The sequence below is a fragment of the Callorhinus ursinus genome, unplaced genomic scaffold (assembly GCF_003265705.2).
Source record: "Callorhinus ursinus isolate GAN/ISIS: 27379988/994484 unplaced genomic scaffold, GSC_fseal_2.0 scaffold2, whole genome shotgun sequence".
NCBI lineage: Eukaryota > Metazoa > Chordata > Mammalia > Carnivora > Otariidae > Callorhinus > Callorhinus ursinus.
This window is the reverse complement of record NW_027397064.1, coordinates 42,221,896-42,248,610: the sequence shown is the minus strand read 5'-3', so window position 1 is coordinate 42,248,610 and position 26,715 is coordinate 42,221,896. Positions and strand designations below refer to the sequence as shown.

At 40.8% G+C, this 26,715-nt stretch overlaps 1 protein-coding gene and 1 long non-coding RNA gene across 4 annotated transcripts in view; one reads left to right on the top strand and one right to left on the bottom strand.

Moving 5' to 3' along the window:
* INPP1 (inositol polyphosphate-1-phosphatase) lies at nucleotides 1-25,954 on the top strand. 3 transcript variants are annotated; one of them, XM_025848590.2, is made up of 6 exons: nucleotides 1-641; nucleotides 15,935-16,197; nucleotides 18,453-18,513; nucleotides 21,088-21,288; nucleotides 23,285-23,459; nucleotides 25,199-25,954. In XM_025848590.2, exons 2-6 carry the CDS (start codon nucleotides 15,994-15,996, stop codon nucleotides 25,764-25,766), a joined length of 1,209 nt encoding a protein of 402 aa, XP_025704375.1. In that variant the 5' UTR covers nucleotides 1-641; nucleotides 15,935-15,993; the 3' UTR covers nucleotides 25,767-25,954. The 3 variants fall into 3 exon arrangements, with proteins under 3 accessions (XP_025704375.1, XP_025704379.1, XP_025704385.1); XM_025848594.2 differs by having other exon boundaries at nucleotides 626-758; XM_025848600.2 differs by having other exon boundaries at nucleotides 631-754.
* LOC141370648 (uncharacterized) overlaps nucleotides 16,398-26,715 on the bottom strand; it is a 40,860-nt gene continuing 30,542 nt past the window's right edge. The window contains exons 3-4 of the long non-coding RNA XR_012374897.1: nucleotides 22,344-22,469; nucleotides 16,398-17,971 (exon numbers count right to left, since the gene is read on the bottom strand). This is a non-coding gene — a long non-coding RNA (uncharacterized lncRNA). The remainder of the gene's footprint in view (nucleotides 17,972-22,343; nucleotides 22,470-26,715) is intronic.

The following is a 26,715-nucleotide window of genomic DNA, read 5'->3' as shown; positions in this document are numbered from 1 at the left end:
TTTGAACAACAACCAGCACACTTGACATTTCTATTAGAATAATGGGACCCGAATGCCACGGGCAGGAAGTCTTATCTTCCCAGCTGCCGACCCGTCTGCCAAACCCTTAATCTCCAAAGAAGTGGACGGGAAAATGGAGGAGGAAGATTTTACAAGCGAATTCGTGGGCGGCTACAAAGAAAGTACAGAAACAGTGGATGAGGTGACCCGGGAGCCCTTTGCTTCCTCGCACCCCCAGCCTGAATCATCACGCTCCACTTGTGACGTCGCAGAGGCCTGGCCCCGGCGGGCGTGGGATGCCCTCGCCCGCCCCGGGAGCCTCGAGGCGTCACCGCATTGCCACGCTGCGGTCCCCGGGGAGCCGAGGGGGCGGCGGCCCCGCGGATGCTGAGGTCTGCGAGCCACCGCCGAGCCAGGCAGCGAGCGCGACGGCCGCCTTCGCTTCCCCCTCGGGCGGCCTCCGCCGAGCTCCCGGCCCCTCGCCGCAGCGCTGAACCTGCGGCCAGACGCCTGCAGCCCCTCCGCTCGCCTCCTCGCCGGCCACCTCCGCCGCCGCCGCATTTTCCTCCTCCTCCTCCCCCGCCTCTTCCGTTTCTGGAGGGAAAGGCTGCAGCCTACTTCGCTCCGCATCCCCGGCTTAGGTAATACGTTCTCCTTCTTACGTGCCCCTCGCGTCCCGCCACTGCTTCCCTAATCCTCGTATCTGGGTCCCCGGGCTGGGCGACCGACACGCGCCCCATCGCCCCTGCGGAAGGTAGGTGAGTAAAATCGGGGCGGGGAGGCTCCGTGCTTCTGCGCCCCGGCCTGTGACGACCTCTGCCCGCGGCGGCCAGGCTGCCACCCGGCCCGGCCCGCCCCGAATCGCTGCTGTAGCCAGCCCGGCCGAGGAGCTCGCGAATCCCGCGGCTCCCCCACGCCCGGCAGAAATAACCCGAAAGAAACAGAGGGTGGGAAGAAAGATTAGAAAACAACTTTGTTTAAAAAAAAAAAAAAAGACCATTATTAGCATTTCTAGGTCGAAGAAGCTGACAGTTGTCGAGAGCAGTGGCCCAGGTTCAACAGGTAGATGGCGTAGCTGTCAAGCGCCCCTTGGTTTTGCTTTGGGAGATGCTTCTAAGTGTCCATAGCTGCTGGCTGCCGCTAGTGACCTACTAGATGAGTGTAAAATAAACACGATGGGACTATATTTAGAAAAGTCTTTACTTCCTTGCTTTTAATTCTCTGCATTTTGAAGGGCGGTTTTGTGAGATATGCATTCATAGTTGGCGTGGCCAGAATAGTTGGTGGGAAAAATTTTAACAGGGGTTTGGCCGAATCAGGAACGCTGTTAGGCACAAAGAGCATGAAAAAAAAAATCCCTAGATTATTTAGTCCATCCATGAAGAATACATATAAACAACTAAGGTGTATATTTTGGAGATTCCCAGTTCTAAAGCTAATTTTAAGACATTGAATAAGCATAAGTTTGCCCACTGTGTGAATGGAATTCACTTCAAAAGAACCGTGGGTTAAGGCTATATGGACGAACCACTTAAGTGGATCCCACGTGTTGAATAAAACATTTTGGGGTTCCTTTTCCTGTGATTCCTAACTTTGAAACCCAACCAGCTGATAAGGATCAGCCCTGCTCAGCCCTATAATAGTCTAATGATGAAAGTAATCCACTGACCTACTATTGACTGATGAATTAGCTAAGTGACCTCATTTTTAACTTTAAAAATAGGGAATATAAAGAAAAAAACATAAAGGCAATGGAAGAGTTCATTTTTCAACACATATTTGTTTGAATTCTTATTTAGAAGCCACTTTATTTTTAAGCTTTTGTGGATTTTTCTACTACTCTTGAAGTTAGTTCTTGGTCATAAAGAGGATTACATAAGATGCATAAAGTTACACTTTTTGCATAGAATAAGCTACTGTTTCTTTTCATGCTTTTGGACTAAATCACCACGTGCTTGGAGATTGCAGCCTGGACTTGCCATTTGATGTGAAATATCTTATTACAGATTTAAATTATAACTATACTTGTGATAGTCCTGGGGGGAAAAATGTCTTATTTGGACATACAAGGACTGTCAAATGAATGTTATAAAATTTCTCATTATATATGTATTTCTTCTTTTATTTCTGTCTCTGATAACAATTAGGAAATGTCTTATTCTACTTCATCTTGTAGATAAATTATACAGAAGATAATTATGTTATATAAAGTGATTAATAAAAACAAGTGTTTTCTTCATTTATTAAAGGTGAGGATGATATATATGAGAACTTTTTCTGGATGTGTGTCCTTCATAAATGTCCTTGTTAAAGTATTTTGAATCTTGTAATGAAGCTAATAAAACTCTGTACATTGATGTTTTAGTTTGGTTTAAGAGTTTAGAAACAAAGCAGAGTTGATAGCATTTTGTTTCACATCTCTTGTGATTAGTGTAGTAATGTTTCCCAAATTTGCTTAATTTAAAAAATTACTTCAGGTGGTGGGCCACAAAAGTGGTTTAAAAAGATTCCCATGTTGCAGCCTGGGACTTCCTGAATCAGAGTCTCTAAGGTTAGGAGATGATACTTCAAATAGGTCAAAATGATAAAAAAATTTTAAAAAAGCAAGGTCGGGAAGCACAGGTGGGAAATAACTGTTGCTGGAATGAATAGCTGATATAACCTCTTCTCATTCCTGGCCATAAAATGTTTTTTAAAAATATTTTATTCATTTATTGCCAGAGAGAGTGCACAACCAGGGGGAGCAGCAGGCAGAGGGAGAAGCAGGTTCTCCGCTGAGCAGGGAGCCCGATGCAGGACTCGATCCCAGGACCCCGGGATCATGACCTGAGCCAAAGGCAGATGCTCAATTGACTGAGCCACCCAGGCGCCCTTGGACATAAAATGTTCTTACGTGGAAGCTATGATTTTCCTAATATAATGGTGTCACCCATTTAGGAAATCTGAAACTTTTATATCCTTTTGTAGTCAAGCCTCCTGGTGACTGAACCTAGCAAACATTTTTGCATGTTTAGTCTTTATGTGGTATGCAATGTTAGTTCAAGTCCTCTAATGTTATAGGAACCTCTTATTAATGGGCTATAATGCAGATTCCTGTGACTAGTAAACCACAACAAAATACTGTGCGTGATCATTTCTCATTCATATAACAGATTTATTTTCTGCCCCTTTCGTTCTCCTAACTAGAGAAGACAAGCATGCAAATTTTAATAACTTATTTATAGCTTTTATTAAAATGACCTAGCCCCAATCCAAAAAAGAAAAAAAATGCTTTCCTTGGGAATAAAATATGGTCAATTATAATAAGAACAAATTAGCAAAATAGAATATTAAACATCTATAAAAGAATTTGTTAAGATGAATTACCACAATGGAAAGGGTCAGAGTTTTCTTTCCTTTTCTTCTCTCTCCATTCCTTTTCTTTACTTCTTTTGAGGGGTGGAGAGGGTTGTTTGCTGGCTTGTTTTTATTTTTAATCAACTAAATATTTAAAATCTCCTAACTTAATTATCCAAGTTTAAGTTAATGTAAGTATTTGCTAACTATATCAATAGATACTTGTCCTTTTCTTCACAGAGTGATGATGGTAGATTTCCCACAATGCTAATGAGAGTTATAATTAATAACAAAAGAGTTAAATTCAAATGAGCAAAGGAAACCGGTCTTTTAATATTGCTTAAGGAGAACCTAATTTAGTTACAGTGATGTCATAATTTTTCAATATCAGTTGCTTCTTAAATAGGATCTGATCTTCCAAAGTCTAGAGCACTTACCATTTTTTTTTCTGGGAGTCTGTAAGAATCACATATAATCACATATAATCCCAATTTGATCTGGGAATAATATGTCTGTTTTAAAAATATGGCTAATGGTTGGGGTGCCTGGGTGGCTCAGAAGGTTGAGCATCTGCCTTCAGTTCAGGTCGTGATCTCCAGGTCTGGAATCAAGTCCCATGGCTAGCTCCCAGCTCAGTGGGGAGCCTGCTTCTCCCTCTCCCTCTGCTCCTCCTGCTTGTGCTCCCTCTCTCAAAGGAATAAATAAAATCTTAAAAAAAATTGGCTGATGGTAAGCATCATTAATAGCAAAGAATGGGGGAGATAGAAATAAAGAATCAGATCAAGAAGGTAAATATTACCCAGCTTAGACAGTTATCCATGGTGCAGGATTAGCAAGAAGGCAAGAGAATTTAGTAGATTTACATATTGGCTCTAACAAAACATTTATGTCTTTTTACTATTTTGAACTTTTCAAGTAAAAGGACTATATTCTTTTATTAGTTGTGTTCCTTTAAAGGCAAATGTTACATTCAATATTGGGTATTGATTTATTCAACACTAGTAAATATCTGTTAAAAATCAACTTTTGCCTCTACAAAGTAGAAGTAGAATGACAGGAGGTATCCTGCTAAACCCAGTCTGCAAAAAAATGATACATAATGTGATCTATGACCTTTGCTTTCCTACTATAATATTCAGAAAATGTATTTTGGTCATGTTATTTTATCATTACAGTAAAAAAAAATAATAGCCATCTTCCAAAAAATCTGTAAAGAACTCCTCTGAATCACATTTTCTAACAGTTATAATCTGAAAACTTGTAAAATGAGTAATCCCTTGCAGATGAATTTGGGTGGAAGAAAGTCCTTTTAAACATGTTTATCTCCAATGGAATGAAAATCAATCAATCAACCAACAGAACTCCCACTGTGTGTCATGAGGAGATGGAAAAAAATAATGTGTATCCTGCTCTCAAGGAATTTATAGTCTATTAGAGAATAATGACGGCCAAGGGCTGGCTTGGATGGGGGGCTTAGGACCTCATAATGTTCATTAGCCCCTCCACCCACACCCAAACTACTGCATATGAACATACAATCTAAGTATTAAAACCCAGTGTGATTCCTGTAAAAAATCAACTTCAAGACAAATAACTTGTGCCCTTCTTTCAACCTAATATTTCATGCCCTTCCCCAACCTCATTTTTTTCCATTCAATCAACAAATATTTATTATGCCCTCATTAAGTAGATGATAAATATCAAGTTTTTAAAATGTGCATTTTTGGGGCACCTGGGTGGCTCAGTTGGTTAACTGTCAGCCTTCAGCTCAGGTCATGATCCCAGGGTCCTGGGTTCAAGCCCCGCTTCAGGCTCCCTACTCTGGGGACTCTGCTTCTCCCTCTCCCTCTGCCCTTCCCCCACCCCAGCTCATGCGCTCTCTGCTTTCTCTTGCACGCGCGTGCACTCTCTCTGAAATAAAATTTTAAAAAATAAAAGGTGCATTTTTCAAACCTATAATTTTATTTTTTACTCTTTAAAAATTGTAGTAAAATACATGTAACATAAAATTTACTATTTTAACCATTTTCAAGTATATAATTCACAAGCATTAAGTACATTCCCTTTGCTATGCAACCATCACCACTGTCCATCTCCAGAACTTTTTCCTCATCTCAAACTGATACTCTGGATCCATTAAACAGTAACTCCCCACTCTCCTCTTCCTCCAACCTCACTAACCACCATTCTACTTTCTGTCTCTACAAATTTGACTCCTCTGGGTACCTCACATAAGTGGAATCATACAATAATTGTTCTTTTGAGTCTGGCTTATTTCACTTAGCATAATGTTTCCAAGGTTCACCTGCATTGTAGAATGGACCAGAATTTCATTCCTTTTTAAGGCTGGATAATATTCCCCAATCGCTTTTATTTGGAAAATAAATATAAAAAACAAGGACGTTTTGAACTAGAACAGACCATAGAAATCATCTCCTTCAAGCTCTGTGTCCCTCCTTTCCTTTTTTATGTTTACAAAAATAAGGAACACAAGTCCCTTGTTGGGCGACTTGGAAAACCTGGTTGGTTCAAGGCAAAGCAGAGCTCAAGAACCAGCTCTCTTATGGCCTAAACAAAAGCTCTTTCTACCAGGAAGCCCAGGCAGACAATAAAAGGCAAGTGTTAAATGGGTTGGTGCCAAAAGTAAGTGTTGCAGGTGTTCAGAAAAAAAGATAAAATGATTGAAAAATGTTACCTTTGAAAGGAAACATTGAAACAGATTTGAAGAGTAGTAAGCCTAGATTCTGATTAACAATTATCACAACTATAAATTATATACTACTGGAAAAGATTCTTTCTGTGAGCCATACATCTCATGTCTTTTCTTTCTGCCTTAATTATATATTACATTTGTATTCTTAAAAATGTGTATTCTTTCCTACAGTTAAGATAGTTACACCGAATCTGCTTCTATTTTTCATTTTCTGTGGGATTTCAGGCTACATTTGTGACACCACATTTGTTCTAAACACATCCTTGACCATATATATAAAAAATTAAACATATAACTGAAATGCAGCAGAAAGAAAACTATCCAAGTGAATGGAGTTTCTATTTAGTGAAAATATTCCTAACTATGGAGAAAAGGCTAAAAAAGGGTCACTATCAAATTTAAAAATATTTCTGAATGGAATACTTTTTCATAGTTTTCAAATGAATTCTGGGGAATCTTTGAATGGATAATTTATGCAAGTATCATGCTAATGTGGAATGCTAATTAGGTAAATCAACTTGCGTGTTTTTTTTCCCAGCGTTTAATTTTTGTTACAAAGAAGGCAATGTTAAGTTGACCCTTTAGCTGACCAAGGCCCATCATTCTTGGTTGCGGTAGCTATAGGATTCTCTGTTCTGCTTCTAAGTAACCAATGAGACACAGAGCTGACTGGTGCACCTCCTGTTTCCCTAAATTGTCAGATAAAAATCAGCTGAGTGATGTTTCCTGTCCTCAGTCTAGATCTCCTGAATCAATATATCCAGGGGAAAAGTCTAAATATCTGTATTCTTAACAAGTGTCCCAGTTAGTTCCTGATCTTCCTAATTTGGAAAACACTGCTTCAGCACAAGATCCCATTTATAAGCTACCAGAACATTGGAGACAGAGGACCTTTTTGTGATCTATTGCTTTAAGCAGCATCAGTGAGCAAAAACATGGACTACTATGGTCCACCAGCAGCCTTGACAGAGCTATGGCGAGGCCGACTGATCAGCTGAGAAGTAGCATGTATGTCAACGCTATCTGAAGGTTAGGAAGGAGGGAGGGAGAAATATGAAGGTTAAATAGATGGGTTTACATAGCCCATATTTAACGTCTTTTCTAACAAAACCAAATTAAACTCACTATTTTGGTCTTTTAATCAAGTAAATTAATCTTGTCAAGATAGGTTGCCTCTAGATGACAAAGCATAACCTCAGATTCTGAGTTGGCACAAAATGTGGTTCAGTTGCTAGTCATCCAGATACAGCTTTGGTTCATTTTTGTAAATGAGTACAGAATAGATGTAGACTTTTATATAAATAAATATGGGCCCACATGCCTAACGGCCCTGGGTAATGCTGGTAAAATCCAAGTACAATAAACAATATTACAAGGATGAATTCTGTGTTTACAAAGCCAAGAGGAAGTTCATCAGCCACCATTTATTGAACACCTCTCAAGTATATGCTAAGAGTTTTAAGAAACCACACACTAAGAGTTTTAAGAAACCACCGCACACCTTTAAATCTCCTGCCAGACAGAGCACAGAGAAGCAAACCAATGTAGAAGTGTTGGCGAGTTGGGATAGAGATCTGGCCTGCTTCTCTGCTCCCATGGCCCGGGTGCACAAGATGAGGGAAAGTCAGGAACGGTTCCTGGAGGAGCCAACTGTTGAACGGACTGTCCTCTGTCTCTCTCTCTCTCTCTCTCTCTCTCTCTCTCCACACGCACATACTTTTAAAAATACTTCTTATCAAATTAGAAATACAGAAAAGTATGCAGGTTCTAAGTGTACAACTTGATGAATTTACACAAAGTCAGCCTACTCAGGCAACTATCACTCAGATCCACAATTACCAGTGCCTAAAAGCCCCCTTCATATCCCCCCGTCAGTAATTCCTCCTTCTTCTCCAAGGGGAACCACCATTGTGACCTCTAACACCATAAGTTAGTTTTGCCTATTTTCAAACTTCAAATAAATTCAGTTGCACGGTATATATTTATTTTGTGTCTGACTTCTTTCACACAACTGTTTGTTTCTGTGAGATACGTCTACATTGTTGCCTGCAGCAGTAATTCATTCATTCATTCTCACTGCTGTATAGCATTATCCTTTGTGAATGTGCCACGGGTTATCCCATCTTCTTTTTTTTAAGATTTTATTTATTTATTTGAGAGAGAGAGAATGAAAGATGATTGCATTATTTCTAGTGTTAGGTCATTACAAATTATGCTACTCATAAATATTCTTGTGCATGTCTTTTAATATATACACACATGAATTTCTGTTGAGTATATGTCTAAAAGGAAAATGGTTATGATTATATTCAACAACTTCCAAATAATTTCCAACATTTGCTTTACCAATTTCATTCACACCACAGTGTAGGAGTCTCATTGCTCCACATCCTCACCAAAACTTGAGATTTTTAGTCTTCACATTTGAGCTGGAAATGTAGTGGTATCCTGTTGTGATTTTAAGTTGCATTTTCCTGATTACCGACAAGGTAGAATATCTTTTCATATGTTTGTTGGCCATTTGAATATCCTCCTTTATAAAGTTATCTGTTCAAGTTTCTTGCCCATGAACTCATTATGAGAAGGCAAGTTAAACATCAGGCATAGAAGGCAAGTGGACGGGCATCATCAACCAGAGGGAATAGCATTTACAAATTAAGAATCTGTCCAGAGCAAAGGAGTAAATGGACAGATAGTGGGAAATCAATTATTAAATGCTAAACTTAGAATCTACAAATCAATGACAGCAATATTATATATATCAAAGTGAAATAACACCAAAAGAGTACAGACGGTCCCATTCTGTACTACTTAACGGATTCTGAGAAATGTTTGACAGTCGAATACCTGAAGGTTGAACATGGCTTATCCACTGGAAAGATAATTTAGTTTCCAGAGAGCTTAAAGCTAGTATTTAAATACCTAGCAATGCTTATGATATAGGTCCCTTCTGGCCTAGGTAACCAGATGGGCAGATGAAAGATCCACAGTGGTCTCAGGAGAGGCTATTTATAGCAAGTTGCACATTAGCCCTCGCTGGTTGCTCCAGCTGAGCCGATGGAGACCCCCGACATAGTTTGTGTGAGCCCACTTCTGTCCCCTTTCCTTTCAGCCAGGGCAGCCGCCACTCTACACTAGTACCTAAAGCAATGCTGAGTATGGAGCAGGAACTGGAGGGGGGCGAAGTCTGTTTCCCCTACAACAGCAATGTGCACTAAATGGAACCTTGGCCAGCTGCTTGGCACATGTGCACCTAGGGAGACTCCTGGACATGTGCACCCCCCCTGAGAGAGGCCACCACAAACACCTTCTTTTAAACACCTGGGTATCTCCTGGAAGTCTGGCCTCCCCCCGCCCCCCACAACGGCAATACCTGTCAGGAAGGGCCACCACACAATAGTTTCAAACCATCCACCTTCAGAGGACCAGTGAAAAACAATTCAGGATATGAATGGTGGGGGTGGGGTGGAGTCACTGGATACTGGGCAAAAACGTAGGCTCTCTACAAGGCGTGGATTATCTGCAGGAAGAAATGAATGTCCATGGAAATGCTCTGACCTACTTGCTTATTCATGAGAGAGAAGTTCTGTTTTCTTGAGGGCCTTTATCCATGTGGTCACACTTCTGTCACTCTGAACAGCAAAAGGGCATGGCCAGCTTCTGGTACAGCCAGGCTCTTCGCACAAGCATGGACACACTTGGCCCTCGAATGCCCACAAAATATCCTGACAAAATGTGCCCCCCTGACATTATGATGATCCTGCCAAGCCACCCATAGACCATCTACCATGACGCCAGAGAAGTTGTGCAGCCTCCAGGAGCCAAGTTTCCAGCCAGACGCCCAGAAACCGAAGCAATCAGATCTGGCCCACATACAGGAACCTTATTCTGGGTCACTCAGAGAATTACAAGTAGTTCCCAGCCTTTGGGGTTTAATGGACTAGTAAATTTTCAGAAAAGATTTCGGTGACCCATATAAAGTTGCCAGCCTCTTATTTTCTCAAGTAAGGACACGTGACTGTGGTTCCTGGGAGGTTGTGTTTAAAAGCCATAGCTGTCATTTGTGATCCACTATATGCAAAGCTCTGGGCTGGGTACTTTTCCAGAAATATCTCATTTGATCTTCACAATGTTCTGGCAGTTTAAGTATTATACTCATATTGCAGATGAGGAGAGAGGCTCAGATAGGGTAAGGAAATTACCTGATGCCACACAGCTAGTTAATGGCCAAGCAAGGCTTTGAGCGCAGGTTTGTCTCCAAAAGCCTATGTCTTTCCCACTATACTATTTATCACAACTGAAATATGTGTATATTATTCAAATGTGATTTGTTTTTTAGATCTTATTTATTTATTTGAGAGAGAGCACAAGCTGGGGGGAGAGGGAGGAAGGAGAAGCAGACTCCCCGCTGAGCAGGGAGCCTGATGTGGGGCTCCATCCCAGGACCCTGAGATTATGACCTGAGCCAAAGGCAAATGCTTAACTGACTGAACCACTCAGGCGCCCCTCAAATGTGATTTTTAAAACACTGGTGTTTTGATGAAATGAGAGAATGGTTAGGAATTAAAATTGAGTTTTGTCTGTGTAGAGAGATTTAGGCTTCCAGGAAAAGTCTTAAGAGCATTTTTTGCCCATTTCAATTTATTCAACATTTCTCCAACTGGAGATGAAAAACCCCACAAAAGCTAAAGAGACTATTTCTATCTGACATTGTGATACACTTAGGTTAACATACATTTGGTCTGAGATGATGAGGAATGTAACTTCTTTAAACCTGATCAGGGATACCTGGGTGGCTCAGTTGGTTAAGCATCTGCCTTCAGCTCAGGTCATGATCCCAGGGTCCTGGGATCGAGTCCCACACTGGGCTCCTTGCTTAGCAGGGAGCCTGCTTCACCCTCTACCTGCCACTCCCACTGCTTGTGTGCTCTCTTTCTCTGAAAAATAAATAAAATCTTTAAAATAAACATTGGGGAGGGTATATTCTATGGTGAGTGCTATGAACTGTGTAAGACTGTTGAATCACAGACCTGTACCCCTGGAACAAATAATACATTATGTTAAAAAAAAAAAAAGAAGATAGTAGGCAGGGAAAAATGAAGTGGGGGAAACTGGAGGGGGAGATGAACCATGAGAGACTATGGACTCTGAGAAACAAACTGAGGGTTCTAGAGGGGAGGGGGGTGGGGGGATGAGTTAGCCTGGTGATGGGTATTAAAGAGAGCACATACTGAATGGAGCACTGGGTGTTATACGCAAGCAATGAATCATGGAACACTACATCAAAAACTAATGATGTAATGTATGATGATTAACATAACATAAAAAAAAAGAAAAAAGAAACCTGTTCTGATCAAATATGCCTTGAAATAGGTTGTCACAAAGTAAGGCTTATGAGAAGTTATTTCAGTGTTCACTACATCATCAATGATTTGGCTGTTAAAATGAATGGCTCCTAGTAGAAAAGAATGACTCACAGAATTAAATTCATTGACCATATAAATGGGGAAGAGAACCCTCCTCCATTTCTGTTTGGCCAGAAAACAAAAGACAAAGGGATAGATTTTGTTGACATTTGCTAAGATTACCAAGGTCTCTCTTTCAGGAGAGGTGTTAGGGGATAAGTTGTAGTCCCCCGCCCAAATTTGTATGTTGAAGCCCTAATCCCTAGTACCTCATAACATGGCTGTATTTGGAGACAGGGCCTTCAAAAGGTGATTAAGTTTAGTGAGGTCATACAGGTGAGCCCTAATCCAATCTGGCTGGTGTCTTTATAAAGAGGGAGAGACACCAGGGATGCTCATGCACAGAGGAAAGGCTATATGAGGACACAGCAAGGGGGTGGCCATCTGCACATCACGGAGAGAGGCTTCTGGAGAAACCAAACCTGCTGACACCTTGCTCTAGGAACTTCAGAACTGTGAGAAAAATAATTTCTGTTGTTTAAACCACCCAGTCTGTGGTATTTTCTTATGGCAGCCCTAGCAAACTAATACAAGAGGAATTAGATATTTGGCATGAGCTAAGCCCTTCCCCCTGATGCCAAGGCAGCCAGTTAAGAGAGACATCAGCAGAATATGATGGATTAGATTTTATCATCCAGCAAAGATGCTTTACATTGGGGATCAGCTGGGAAAAAGGATTTTCTAAGAGTAGAAAGGAAGTCAAATGTCAGTGATTTTAATAGTTAAACTAGTGACTGCTATCAACTAGGTGTGTTTCTCTACTTTTTTGCTATATAGTGTACCTTATAATATGCTTATGATTATTTACCCAATAATTACTCCTCCCCTGAGTTAACAGCTAAGAATTTATGGAAGAATTTTATTGGCTAGAGTGCTGGCTAACAGTGAGGGCATCTGCCAGCTTCCTGGGACTTGAATCTTGTCCCAGCCACTTCCTAGCTGTGTGATTTTGGACAAACTACTCAAATGTCCCATGCCTTGGTTTCTTCATCTGTAAAATAGAGATAATAGTACCTTCCTCATAAGGTTGTGTGAGAAGTAAATGAACAATATATATGAAGTGCTTAGAAGGATCCCTGGCATACAGTAAGCACTGAACACGTTAGTTATTATTTTAACTGGGGCCTCTCTCCGCACATGGATAAAGGGTAGCAGAACCATTGCGCCTCCACAGTTCCACCAAGATATGTGCCAGCAGGCGCCAGCCCCCATGGACTTGCCAGCATGGTGTTGAAGAAGAATAAGCGGGCCTGAAGAACAGCAGCTATTAAATCAGTGTTTAGCATCATCTAGTAGGCTGACAAAAATGCAGATTCCTGGGCCCTGTCCCCAGAGATTCTGATTCACCAAGTTGGGACAAAGCCCAGGAATCTGTCTCTTTAGTGGGCACCTTGGTTAATTCTGATACAAGTGGTTCTCAGATCCATTATTAAGAAACACTAATCAAAAACAATTTCTTCTGTATTCAAAGCTATTAAATTATTGTAAATGTCATAACTAATCACGAGTCTATAATACAGTTCATTTAAAGTATTTGAAATGTTTAAATAAAACTAACTTAGGTCAAAAATGAATATGTAAACTTGCTTTTAAAAAATCATCTGAAAGTGGGGCACCTGGGTGGCTCAGTCAGTTAAGCTTTTGGGTCAAGTTGTGATCTCAGGGTCATGATCTCAGGGTCCTGAGATCAAGCCGTGCATTGGGCTCTGCGCTCAGCATGGAGTCTCCTTGAGATTCTCTCTCTCCCTCTCCACCCCCGGACACACTCTCCCTCTTTTTCTCTCTCTAAAATAAATAAATCTTTTTAAAAAATCATCTGAAAAATAGTTTCTGCAAGTGTTAGTAATAGTTATGGATAAACCTGAAGAAATTTAGCATCGAATGAGACCTCAGTTTCTCCACAGATAATTTGTTATTCCATTTGAATCATTCCAGGTGAGGATGAATTGCCCAGCATTCCCCTCAGGGTTATGGTTTTAGTGAACTGAGTTGAGGACAGATGGGGAGAGATATATGAAAGCAGCTTATTAGGGAGAAGCAGAGAGAATGGTGGTTCGGTTCATCTGGAGGAAATGGTTCATTCAACCAGAAAGTAGCAGGTTAGTTGCACGAATTAATCAGAAAGTTCTGCATGTAGATAATGATATCTGTGAGAGACTTTTTTAGGGAGCCAGGACCCTGAAGAAAGGCAAAGAGTGCTGGGCTCTCTAGGATGACTGGAGAAAGCTTAGTCCCAAGTTGAAACTGGTTCATTCAATCTGGAGCTTGACAAAATATGATAGTGCTTCCCAGGGTCGGAATAGACTCTAGGATAACTTTGGAACTGAAAAATCTGATTGTTGTGTTATGATGAGTTCCTAAAATCTGTACGCCTGTTCACTGCAGGACTGAAGTTTGTAGCTGATACTTCTTTCCTACTGGTCAAGTTGCTGTGCCCAACTTGTGGGAGGATGGTCATTATTGAGGAAATAGAGCTGAAGTTCAAAGGGGAGAAACTCGAGACCCCTGGGGCAGCTATGCAGAAACTTAGCGCTTTCTGTGTGAGGGAAGGTGGAGTGTTGGTTCCTGGAGTTTTTAGCCTCTGTGAGGAGCTCACCTGAGTGTTCTGAGGGCATCACGGGGCAAGTTTCTTGGTTATGCAATAGTGCAGTGGTATAGTGTTTCTTTTCAAAAAAAAAAAAAAGGTTTCACAAAGTTGAAAATAGACAATACTGATATTGTTTATCTAGAAAGCTTTCAAATTATGCTGCTTTTCAGATAAGCTATTTGGATACTGTTGGTTCACCAGATTATTTTCTCTTCACTTATAATCACTTAGAACATTTACTAAGAAACCAAAATTAGCTAAGTTACTGAATTTATACTCTTGGGGCATATGTATTCCAAGATATGTATCTACCTGTGTGTGTATACATTTTATGTGTATTACTTATAGTTTATGTTTATAACTTCTAATTTATAGCATACAGGTGCCATTATTTCTTTTTGCTACTGTAAATAATATTAATCCTTCTTTTGCAGAAATATTTTAACCCAACTCTTTTTTTTTAAACACAAATCAAGGCAAAATGGAATTACTGGTTAAAGGTAGTGACATTTCTAGGGATCTTGATACATTTTTTTCCTCAGACACCCTCTAGAAGCCCACTTGTTTGCATGCCTAAGAGCAGAGTATCAGCACCCGCTCCACTGATAGGTGCAAGAATGAATGCTAACTTACGACAGCCTTGTCTACCTAATAGTAAAGGAGGATGTCTTGTTTTTATTCACTTTCCTTTTCTTACCATTGAGGTTGGATATATTTTCTCATGGTGGTTGACCCATAATCTTAAGAAAATAGCATTTTTTTGGCAAACTTAAGACAAAGCAACTATGACCATCACAATTAACTCCATTGCACTGGCATCTTTGTTGTATGAATCCTTGGCCTCCTAGCGTCCATTAAGGAATTTTTTTTTTTTTTTTTTTTTTTTAAAGGAGAGTGTTGATTATGAGAATAGAGAGCTTGGGCTTGTGTGTAGGACTGACTCAGAGCCCTGCCGTTAGTCTTGTGTAACCCTGAAGAAGTTACCCAATCTCTCTAGGCTTTGGTTTCCTTGACTGTAAAACAAGGCTGACAGCCCTCACAGTAATTCTCACAATGACATCGCATGTTAAGCCTGTTGAAACTTTCAGTCAAATGTAGCCACTACTGAAAAATGAGAAACGTCTCTCTCCTAATTACCCAATAGCTATGTCAAGGTATGACAGCATACCTCTTAGAAGCCAGAACTTTTAAAGTCCCAACAAGCTACGTGTTTTATTCTTTAAACTTTTGCAGCAGCACAGATAGTGGGACTTTTTTTTCCCCCATTAAAAAAAAAAAGTGGCTGGGAGATAGGTTGGCTGCTAGCCCAAGAGTGGCCTCAGAGTCTTACAGGACACAGCAGTACTTGCTGGTGTGGTGCTTAATACTTTAGAAAGTTGGCCCCAAACTGGTGGGATAAATCCTCTTGCACTTCTCTCTTCTTCCCCAGTATGGTGAAAGAAAGCGCTCCTTTAAGTGCCGCTAAGCCTGTGTGATCATTCTAAGGTCATTCCAAGACTTGGGCTTTCCTTTTAACATTGTGCTTGTATCTACCTGCCTGTCATTCTAGGGATTTCTGATGTAGATTCTCAAAGACTTTCTTTCACTGAGATTTCAGTTCTTTGCATAATGGGCTTTTGAGATTAAATGCATTTTTTTTGAAGGATTTAAAAAATAAGTTTCACATTTTAGGTGCTATCTGTTCTTCCCCACTGAGGATGTGACTCTGACATGCACGGGCTGTTCAGCCCTGCTGACCAGGTTGACATCCGGATGGGTTGTTTAATAGTGCCAGATGCACCCTGACATCATTCCCTGAACCGCTTTCTCTTTCACATTCTTGTACTTTTCCAGCTGACGGCCCAGAGGGTGGGTGCCAGTTCCACCAGCAGCTGCAACTGGAAGGTTCAGAAATGTCAGCTATCCTCCGGGAGCTGCTCCGTGTGTCTGAGAAAGCTGCCAACATTGCCCGGGCATGCAGGCAGCAGGAAGCCCTCTTCCAGCTGTTGATCGAAGAAAAGAAAGAGGGAGAAAAGAACAAGAAGTTTGCAGTTGACTTCAAGACGCTGGCTGATGTACTGGTACAGGAAGTTATAAAACAGAATATGGAGAACAAGGTAAGAAAGGTCACTTTCTTACACACCTCGGATTCTAATAAACAACCTGGGTCCCCCCGGCTTGTTTTGACTACAAAATTACTAAAATGTTCACTGCAGAAAAAATTAAAAATACAGAAAAGCAAATATGGAAAAAAATCACAGTTCTGACAGCTGAAGAGAAACATTTGGATATGGAGCTTTTATTTATTAATGAGTTTCTTTTTAATAAATAATACACATTCTCCAGAAAATAAGCAAAAATAAGAATCCTTAATCCTACCACTAGAGAGAACCACAGCTATGTTTTACTAAATATTGTAAGGACATTTTCATTCTATGTGTATTTGTGTGAATGGCACAAAGAATTTATCTCAGTAGAACTGAGAACATACTGTTTTATTGACTTTTTTTAACTTGACAGATCCTGTCCCACACCTTTTGATGTAATCTTTTATCTAATGGTTGCCTCCGTTATGGGCTGGTACAGTCCTGAAGACTGAAAATCCCCTTCTATTCTAATAGAAAATCATTGTTTATAACTAACAATGATTGTGATTCGAGGTATTTTAAACTGGCTGGGAAAAGAAACTACTCATAAGTAGTAATAACATAATGTAAGACCAGCAGATATTTGAGTCCTTACTGTGTGTCAGGTACTTCTAAGGGCTTTAAATATATTAATTTATTTAACAATAATAATTTTATGAGGTAAGAATTATTATTCCAATGTAATGGATGAGAAAAGGTAAGCACAGAGAGGTTAAGTAACTTGCCCAAGGTTGCACAGCAAGTGAATGGCAGGGCCGGCTTTTGAACACATGCTGACTGGCTCCAGAGTTTGTGCTCTTTGCAATACTATGTTGCCTTTATATTATAATCTAATAATAACACATTTTTTTAAGATTTGGGAGGATAGAACTTTATGACAGAAAGCACTACAAAATATTGAAATAGTTTCTACTGAAATTCCCAAAATATTGGGAATCAAATGGAATCATTTAAGTGAATTCTTGACCACAGGCAGAAAGAGAGCATAAATGGCCCCTTGAAATCTCTACAAACTCTGCTTTTTCATGCCCTATAGTATCCGGCTCCAATAAATGAAGTAAATTTATTTTATTTATCAAGGTAGTTGGGTATGAGGGATGGTTGAGCAATTGAATTAGAAATGTGTCAACATTAACTTGTATTAGTTAATATTTGCCCCAAAGCATTGTAACAAGTTCAGCACTTGTTCATTCGTAAAGTATATTATAGGACTTATGAACAAAGAAATGATATTGACTTTTGGCTAGATAAGATGTCTTTGCTTCATGACACGCTTACATCCTGTAAGCTCAGAAGCCAGTCCTGAAGTAGGCTTGGGACATGGAGCTGCAGCCCTTGGTGAATGGGCTCATTGGCAGCCCCTGTTGACTTGAACTGTCCTTCAGAAGAGGAAAAAACAAATGGTTGTGGGCAGTATTAAAATTATTGGTCATCTGCAAATAACTGAGTTCAAATAGTTGAAGCATTTCCTTGCTTTTGTTCCCTGAGAACATCACGCATATCATAATTCAGCACATAGCTTGAGAAAAAATCTCTTTACTACAGAGAGGATCAGAAGCAAAATGTATCTGAAAGCTTCCTGGTCATACAGAGATGAGAGAAGATTCTTACTTAGCTCCACTTTTTTTTTTCATTCTACAGTGATGTGTTAATTATCAGTCAATAAAATATTTCCTTTTTTTTTGTTGTTGTATTGCCTTCTTGCCGGAAGTCCGATGATACCTCCAACAGGTGCAGAAAACACCTGAAAATGAAAGCAAACTCTGTTATCCTCTAAACTTAATTAGTAATCATCTTAGATACTCGGGCAATGTTGTTAACTCACATAAGCTACTAGGGTGCTACTGAAGAGCAACAGTTAAAATATCTCCTTTGCAAATATTCTAGTTCTATGGCCCTTAGATGGAAGGATAAAGTTTCTAAAGTACTGCAAACTCAACAGAACGTAAGGAAAGCAGACTTCTACCATGATTTGAACTTCCTAAAGGGGCAGAGGAGCAGGAGAATGTTAGAAAACTAAGTACTGAACCAAGGTGACTTCACTTTTTATGCTGGGATTGATTTCTGGAATTGTAAACTTCTGAATTTCAGATCTAGTTGTGCTATTTAATTTGAAGCACAAAATGAAAATACCAGAATTGAACATGTATGTGGGATTTGGGTTTTGTTTTTGTTTTGTCTTTGTTTTGTTTTTTGGTTTCTTTGTCATACTCTGAATCATTCAGTTTCCAGGCTTGGGAAAAAAAATTTTGGGAGAAGAATCGAATGAGTTTACTAATGATTTGGGTAAGTATAAGAATTTGAATGTATTTTTGTAACTTAATCACCATATGGTATTCTAACTTTCAGCATCATGAAATAAATGAATGTTTGGAAGCCTTTCATGTAAATAACATATTTGAATGTTAAGCTTCATTCAGTATCTCAGAATATCATGCCATTTAAGTTAGAGGTGGTATCTTGGAATTATTTAGCAAGTCCATATGTATTCTTTTAGCTATAAATCTGTAGCACTTAAGATAATATAGGACAATCTTTGGGGAAGTTGCATGGCCCTTTGAGAATCTAACGGAAGTTACAGATGCACATTACACAGTTGTATGGACAATTTTAGGTCCAAGTTTTAAGCCCATTCATAGACCTCCTGGGGAGTCCATAGACCTTGCCTGAGAAGAGAGAGGCCCCATCTCTGAAATACTGTGTGTTCTTGAGCAACGAAAACTTGTTCACCTCATCAGTTCTCTGGTCTCAGAACCTCTGTAAAAGGAGCTGAATTAAATAAAAGGTTCCTTTTAGTACCACATTTTAAGTCTTCTTTAATTAGTTTCCTGTGGGCCAGATTCTCCATTGATGTACCTCCACATTTCCCGGATGGTAGAGATAAAAATATCAAAATCTCTGATCCTTTACAGCAAAACAGATTATTTTAAGTTTGGGTGTTTTGTTTGTTTAATGGTAGAAGATTAAAATAGTGAACTTTTATCATTGATCATGTGACCAGTAGTTAAACACCCAGAGGCACAGTTGCAAAGGAAAAAAACTAATTTCCGGATTAATACTGGAAGATTGTTTCCTTCATGGCTATGTATTATAATGCAATTAGTTCTATGACACTCGGAAATCTCATTTAAACTTAAGGATAAAAACACCTGTGACTAACTGATAAGAAATCCTATGCTTGAAATCCTGTGTCTGGCTACCTCAAAAAGTTATTTTAATATTTCATTTATCTAGAATTATAGGGGCAAAAAGACATTCCACGAGCATGTTCCTGAGAACCGAAGGGGAGAATGAAGTTAGCATGCATGGGCGGGGGGTGGGGGGGCGGATGGGTAGAGAAGTGTGGAGCATGGGATGGAGGAGGTGAGTGCAGGCAGGAGAACATGAAGTTTGCAGAAGGAGTTTGCATTTTCCTCCAAGTATGATGGGAATTCACTAGAGAATTTTAAGCACAGGAATGATGTGAGATGATTTGTTCCTTGGATTGATCCCATGACTTTTCCTGAGCCCAGTGTCAGTGCTTGGTTAAGTGGCAGTGATTAGCCTTATTATTCCCTAACTTGAACAGTTTAATTTAATTTGAATTTAACTCCACTAAATGCAATGGAATGTTTCTTGCTGATTCAGAGTCATCATTGCAATAGATTCATACTGTGCTTCCCAAACTTTAATGATCACGGGAATCACCTGGGGGATCTTTAGCACTCAACTGTGGGATGGAGCCTGAAGCTCTGAATGTCTAACAAGCCCTCAGGTGATGATGCAGATCCTGGCAGGGGTAGCTAGGAGTACTTGTCTCTGTACCTCAAAACCCCCAAAGTGCCATGTCTTCTGCTTTTTATAAGTTTATATTCACCACTGCTATCACTTTTTGTTGCTATTAATTTGCCTATTTTTGCCAGCCTCTTTCCTCACTTTTGTTGGGAGCTGGAAACAAGGTTAGTCTAAGAAGCATGTTTAACGTGATGGTTGGAGTGCCCACATTTGGTAACTTGTGGTGTCACTGGGAGAAGGAGCTTTGCTTTCCAGTGGGGTTCACAGAGGAGAGCTGTTTCTGTGTATGTCATGTCATGTCATGTCATGTCACACTGTTTACCACATGTGAAGATTAGTTATACTTCATCTTATAGTACTTTACTGAGCAGAAACACTTTTTAGTTAAAAGCAGTATCCTAGAGGGAGATAGAGGGACTTCTGTGTGCTGACAAGACCTCTCTTCTTTTCAATAACCTATTCAAACATTAACAGGTTGACCTATGTATATTAAGAGGCAAAAGGCAAAAAAACATAAATATCATTGAGGGGCGCCTGGGTGGCTCAGTCGTTGGGCGTCTGCCTTTGGCTTGGGTCATGGTCCCGGGGTCCTGGGATCGAGCCCTGCATCGGGCTCCCTGCTCTGCTGGAGGCCTGCTTCTCCTTCTCCTGCTCCCCCTGCTTGTGTTCCCTCTCTTGCTGTGTCTCTCTCTGTCGGATAAATAGATAAAAATCTTCTAAAAAAAATAAATAAATATCAGCGAAGACTCAGGGTTCAGGGGTTCTTAACTGGTTCACGAGCCCCCTTAGACTGGATTCAGAATTGTGTGCATTTGCCCACGTGGACATTTTTCTGGGAAGACATTTCTTTGATGCTGGGAATCCATCCTCACTTCATATTAGGTATATGTGTGACTCCTGGGCAGCTGGGACCTTGTGAAGCCCCCTGGGTGATTCTGGCAGCTAACCAGGTTAGGAAGCACGCGTATGAACATGTTGCCCTCACCTAATCTTAAGTGCTCGGCTTCTGCTCCTCCCCACCCCTCTGTTGTTTTTCTTCCCAGAAACTCTCGAGATGTAATGGCTTTTAGTTTGTCTTTATCCTAGGGGAGAAGATTATCCTGAGACTGTGTCCGACCGAGGAAGAAACAGTAGAGCTCCTTAGCAGAGTCCTGAGTGGTAACAAGTTGGCGTCTGAAGCATTAGCCAAGGTTGTTCATCAGGATGTCACCTTTACTGACCCAGCTCTGGATTCGGTAGAGATCAACATTCCACAGGACATTTTGGGAATTTGGGTGGATCCCATAGGTAAGTAGAGGAGAGTGTTTGCTTTTATTGGTTCTTATTAGTAATCGCTTGGCCAGGGGAGGTTTGGAAGAATAAAAATTGAGCGTGTAGTTGAATTCTCCTAGAAATCTTTAACATTTTAAGGTTGTAAAATGAATAATGAAGGTTGAGGTACATGTGTGATGATGTGTTGTGATAGATACATGTATATTTATAACATTTCTAGAACAGATATGTATTTGTGTGCATCTGTGGGTGTGTATGTGTATGTGTGTGTGTACACACACATGCATATATATAAAGCTTGAATTAACTCATCTTTGAAAGAGTTCGGGGGCCAGACTGGTAAAGAAAACAGAATAATGAAGTGATAGTAGCTTTAACTAATTGAACACACCTGCCATTTAAAGACCACTCAGCTCCAGCAGATTGTGGCCACATAGGAGATCATCAAGGTTTTAAAGAGAAACGAAAATCCAGGTTTTTAAGTGATACCTCCCAATTTTTAACCACTGACTACTAATTCAATTAAGCAAATAGTCAAAACCACTGCATAGATCAAGCAAAACACAGCTGAATGGGACTCAGTTTGTGAGCCTTGTGTAAATCTTATCTATTATTTTTTTGGTCATGGTTGTGGTAGAACCCTAATCTAATCTCTGAGTTTTAAAAAAAGTGTAGGTCTATTTCAATGATGCTATTAATAGAAAGCCCTGGCTGTTGATTTGCGGAGTCCCTCCTTTTTCTCGTTCCCACTTGCCTGGCATAGTCCACCCAACCCAACTGGGACCATTCCCAGGCAAATGCCCCCATCCTGCCATCTTGCAAGCATACTAGTATAACATTATCAAAATGCCTTTAATCATTAGGGAATTACAGAACATTCATTCAATGGATTACATATGCAGACTAAGAATCTTTCCCAAAATCTTTTATCACTTCATGGCAAATTAGCATTAGCTGAGGTTTCTGAGGGACAGGGATCTCCTATTTCTTGGCTCTATTCTGAGTTAAATCTGTTCGCCAGCTATGGGGACTTTTCTGCCCCACACACCCTTAGCCGGCTGTTAACTCACCAGATGTTGGCAGTCGGCTGCTGGCATATAGGTCTCTTAAGGGGAAACCTGGTTCCTTGGCTTTTTTTCACAGGAGCACCATCAGTTTCTTCCTTTTGTGCCACCATCATGGTCTCTTTCCTTCTACTTTGAGGGACCAAAAAAAAAAAAAGTTAATTCCAACCCCGAGACCCTTCTGGAAGGAGATTTTCCCATCCATCCCGCCACATTACACTTGCCCTCTGATTAGTAAGAGCTCTAAAGAATTCCACCAGTTTTCCTGAGTCATTAGCTTTTAAATGCTTTTGACATGCGATGAGTATCTGAGTGCTTATCATATGCAAGGTGCTATGCTAGATGCCACAGGAACTACAGACGCCTCGTCCCCCCCTCAAGAGTTCCCATAAAGTTGGGGAAAATGGAACACAGGCATCTTAAAAATGAAGTACAAGAGTTCAAATAACAGTTCCATACCAGTGACACCAAAGGTAAAATTTGATTGATTGCTCTCTTAGTCTGTTCAGGCTGCTATAGCCAAATACCGTGGACTAGGTAGCTTAGAAACAACAGAAACTTATTTCTCCAAGTTCTGAAGGCTGGGACATCCAAGATCAAGGCGCTGGCAGGGTAAGATGAAGGCCCTCTTCCCGCTTCATAGCTGGCTGCTTCTCGCCGTGTCCTTGCATAGCACAAGGGACGAAGGATGTCTCTAGAGCCTCTTTCATAAAGCCCTAATCACATTAATGAGGGTTCCACCCTCATGACTTAGGTGCCTCCCAAAGGCCTCACTAATACCATCCCCTTTGGGGAGTTAGAATTTGGGGAGGACATATTCAGACCATAGCAGTTACCAGATTAGTAGAAGACAGAAATGACACAGGGCAGAGTTTATAGATATATCCGTCATTATCTTTTAAATAATCACTGCCTGAATCCAAACAAATTTGCTTCATTTTTTTCAGATTCCACTTATCAGTATATAAGAGGTTCTGCTGACATTAAATCCAACCAAGGAGTCTTCCCTAGCGGACTTCAGTGTGTCACCATTTTAATTGGTGTCTATGACCTACACACAGGGGTGCCCCTAATGGGAGTCATCAACCAACCTTTCGTATCACAAGACCTAAACACCCTGAGGTAAAAGAGGAAAATTTCTGGTATATTGTGGTTTGGGGAATTCACCACCTCAGCTTTGCTTATTGTCGAGATGATCACTTGACATGACATTACCGTGACTTGATACACTGAGGTGCTCCTACTAAAGTCTGCAGTTTTGAATTAAAATTCTTTCTCTTTTCAGTCTCAGGTTAAATATAATTTTAGTGGGGGCTAGGTGCATGCAGACGGAAATTTTTAAAAGAAAGTCTATCTTGGAGAAATCATAGTTTTGCATTTGGAAGGTATCAGTCTCGGTCCCTGTTTTCTAGAATCCGTTCAAAACCAGACTGATAGAACAGTGGTAACACTGTTTGAAACAAGGTAGGTGCTATCAATACAGCCAAGTCAAACATTCATGCAATTTTAGAAAATTTTCAAAACAAATATGAGAAGTGTCCAGTGAAAAGATGAGTAGATATGGCCAGGGTTAGACCCTGACTATGGGGTGCTCTCCCTATAAATACTGCCTCTCCGCCCCCACCTTGCATGGCCTCCAGCACAGAGCATGGAGGTGGCCAGGCTGTCCATTGCCTCTGCCCCAAGGCCTGTATTTGGGTTGACTCCAGGGCATGGTAGAGTCCAGGTGGAAGCAAGGAGTTTTGAAACAGGCCCTAGTTTTCCATGTCTATATGACTACACATTTTTATTGAACTTTGAGTTACTTTCCACAACGAAGATTTGTTCTTTAATGGACATAAACGACACCTCTGCAATTTTGACTTTTTTTCCTCTATCCTGCCTTCTTTCAAACTGAAAATGTGTCTCTGTTATCTTTAAAGGGTTATTAAGAAACTAAAAAGAACTGGGACTGGATGCAGACATAATCGTGGCCTAGGAACGACTGACAGTTACTGGTGTCGATTGTGGAGTGAGGCTTCCTGGTTTACATGCAGATCCCAACACTGACTAACACACTCATGGTTCTATTCTCTAAGGCCCCGTTCTACCCCTCTGTAAAGAGAGTAACGACCCAACACGATAGAATAAGTTAAACATGGAGAAATAAGTGTTTGGTGTTGTTGTGACCACAAACAATGAGTCCATCTTTCTTGGTGTTAAAGCCAAAGTGGAGCTAGTGAATAAGAGAATGAGAAGGGGTCACCAAATGAAGAAAAACTGGTAAGGATGGTCAAAGATTTGCAGGTTGAAAAGAGATGGTTTATCTGTTCATTTAAACGCCAAAAGTGGCAAATGAAATTCTGCTGTGTTCCTGGAGGCCAGAAATCCCAGAGATATTTTCACATTGTCCTAGATCACATCTAAAACCCACAGCAGGAAATAATAATAATAATAATAAAATAAAACCCACAGCAGGGGCGCCTGTGTGGCTCAGTTGATTAAGTGTCAGTTGATTAAGCATCTGCCTTCTGCTAAGGTCATGATCTTGGGCACCTGGGATCAACCCCACCCCCCCTCTGCCGCCCCCCCCCCCCCAGCGGGGAGTCTGCTTCTCCCTCTCTGCCCCTCCCCCTGCTCTCACTCTAATACATAAATAAAATCTTAAAAAAAAAAAAGCCAGCATTCCTAATCTGCAGCAACCTGGCACCTGCAAGCATGAGTTATTTTACAAACGAATGAGCTGCTTGCTATTTCTAGGCTTCCGGGCATCGAGACTCACTGCATTATATATTTTCATATCATTAAGTTGGAAAACAACATGAGTAATAAAAACAAACGTGATAGCCTACTTCCCCGAACTGAAAAGCTCTCTTCCGCAGGTGGAAAGGACAGTGCTACTGGGGCCTTTCTTACTTGGGGACCAACATCCATTCACTTCAGCTTCCCGACTCTGAAAGAAAGGGCAGGGACACACGGAGCCAAGTGACTGAAGACACCAGCTCTGAGGCGGAATGTTCCCACAGGTTTTCAGCTGTCATTAGTACAAGTGAAAAGGACACTGTCAAAGCCGCTTTGTCACGTGTATGTGGCGAGCGCATGTTCCCAGCAGCTGGGGCTGGTTACAAGAGCCTCTGTGTTGTCCAAGGCCTTGTTGACATTTACATCTTTTCAGAGGATACCACGTTCAAGTGGGACTCTTGTGCTGCTCACGCCATACTCAGGGCCCTGGGTGGGGGAATGGTAGATTTAAGACAATGCCTGCAAAGAAGTTCTGAAACGGGGCTTGACTGGCCACAGTTGGTGTACCACGTGGAAAACGAAGGTGCGGCTGGCGTGGACCGGTGGGCCAACAAGGGAGGACTGATTGCATACAGATCAAGGAAGCAGCTGGAGACATTCCTGAGCCTCCTCATCCCAAACCTTGCACCTGGGGATACATGCACATAGACGAAGTCCGTCCTCGAGTGCTTCAACACCCAACTGTGAAACAGTTTCCCACATCTCTTATCTTTTGAAGACAGCTTTGTCCTATTGATGGTCAACATTCTCCTTCCTCTTCCGAGGAGCATTTTTCCATTATGTGTTCTTAAGAATGTTAATTTCAATAAATGAATGATATTTGTGCAGCAGTTAAACAGATGTGTGAAATTCTTAATAGTGGATATTGTGCTATTAGTGTTGCTTGAAACACTCCAATAAAATATTGAAGAGGAAAAATTCCTGCTCAGTAACTGAGTAAGTAAAATGTCACTGAAATATTAGGGAGCGCACAAGAAAAAGCTGTGCTGGGGTTTTGTTTCCCCTCCTGAAGGGATAATCTGCAGCTTTAGCCTTTGGCAGAACACTTGAGAACTATGAATTTGATGCATAATTTAGCCAAGTTCATGTACTTTGAACAGTATTCTTATGTTTCTTAAAAGAAAGCCTGGAGCACTGTGTGTCCCCTCCCTCTCTCTCTCACACAGTCTGTCTTTCACATGGGCGTTCTCTCTCTCTCACACACACACTCTAATCTCTAATTCTCTAGTATCGTCACAGACATACTCCATTTCTATCTCTGGCAGAAGGGGATAAAGAGGTTTCTGCAATTCTTGCAATTTTTACACTGCAAAAACCAGGGGTAGAGCTAGATATAGAGTCTACTAGAATCCCATATTGAATGTCCTCTGAGGTGAACGTGGACCTTTTTTCCTATACTCTTTAGCAGCCTTGGTAAGGACCCAGTCCCCCATCTGGAGGGATCCAGCTCTCAGCTCTGATTTCTTTCTGCCTTGCGCCCTCTGGGGGCCAAAGGATATTTCTGCAGCATCTTCTATTTTTCTATTAATTACAAACGAATGAAAATGACAAACTCTTTTGCATAGTATTGTGTTGCGTACAGCACATTCAATAATTT

Excerpts from the sequence above, each read along its gene's own strand:
- INPP1 (XM_025848590.2), top strand. The coding sequence starts at position 15,994 with ATGTCAGCTATCCTCCGGGAGCTGCTCCGTGTGTCTGAGAAAGCTGCC. Across the intron at positions 16,198-18,452 it reads AACAGAATATGGAGAACAAG|TTTCCAGGCTTGGGAAAAAA; the intron begins GTAAGAAAGGTC and ends TGAATCATTCAG. Across the intron at positions 23,460-25,198 it reads CAAGACCTAAACACCCTGAG|GTGGAAAGGACAGTGCTACT; the intron begins GTAAAAGAGGAA and ends TCTCTTCCGCAG.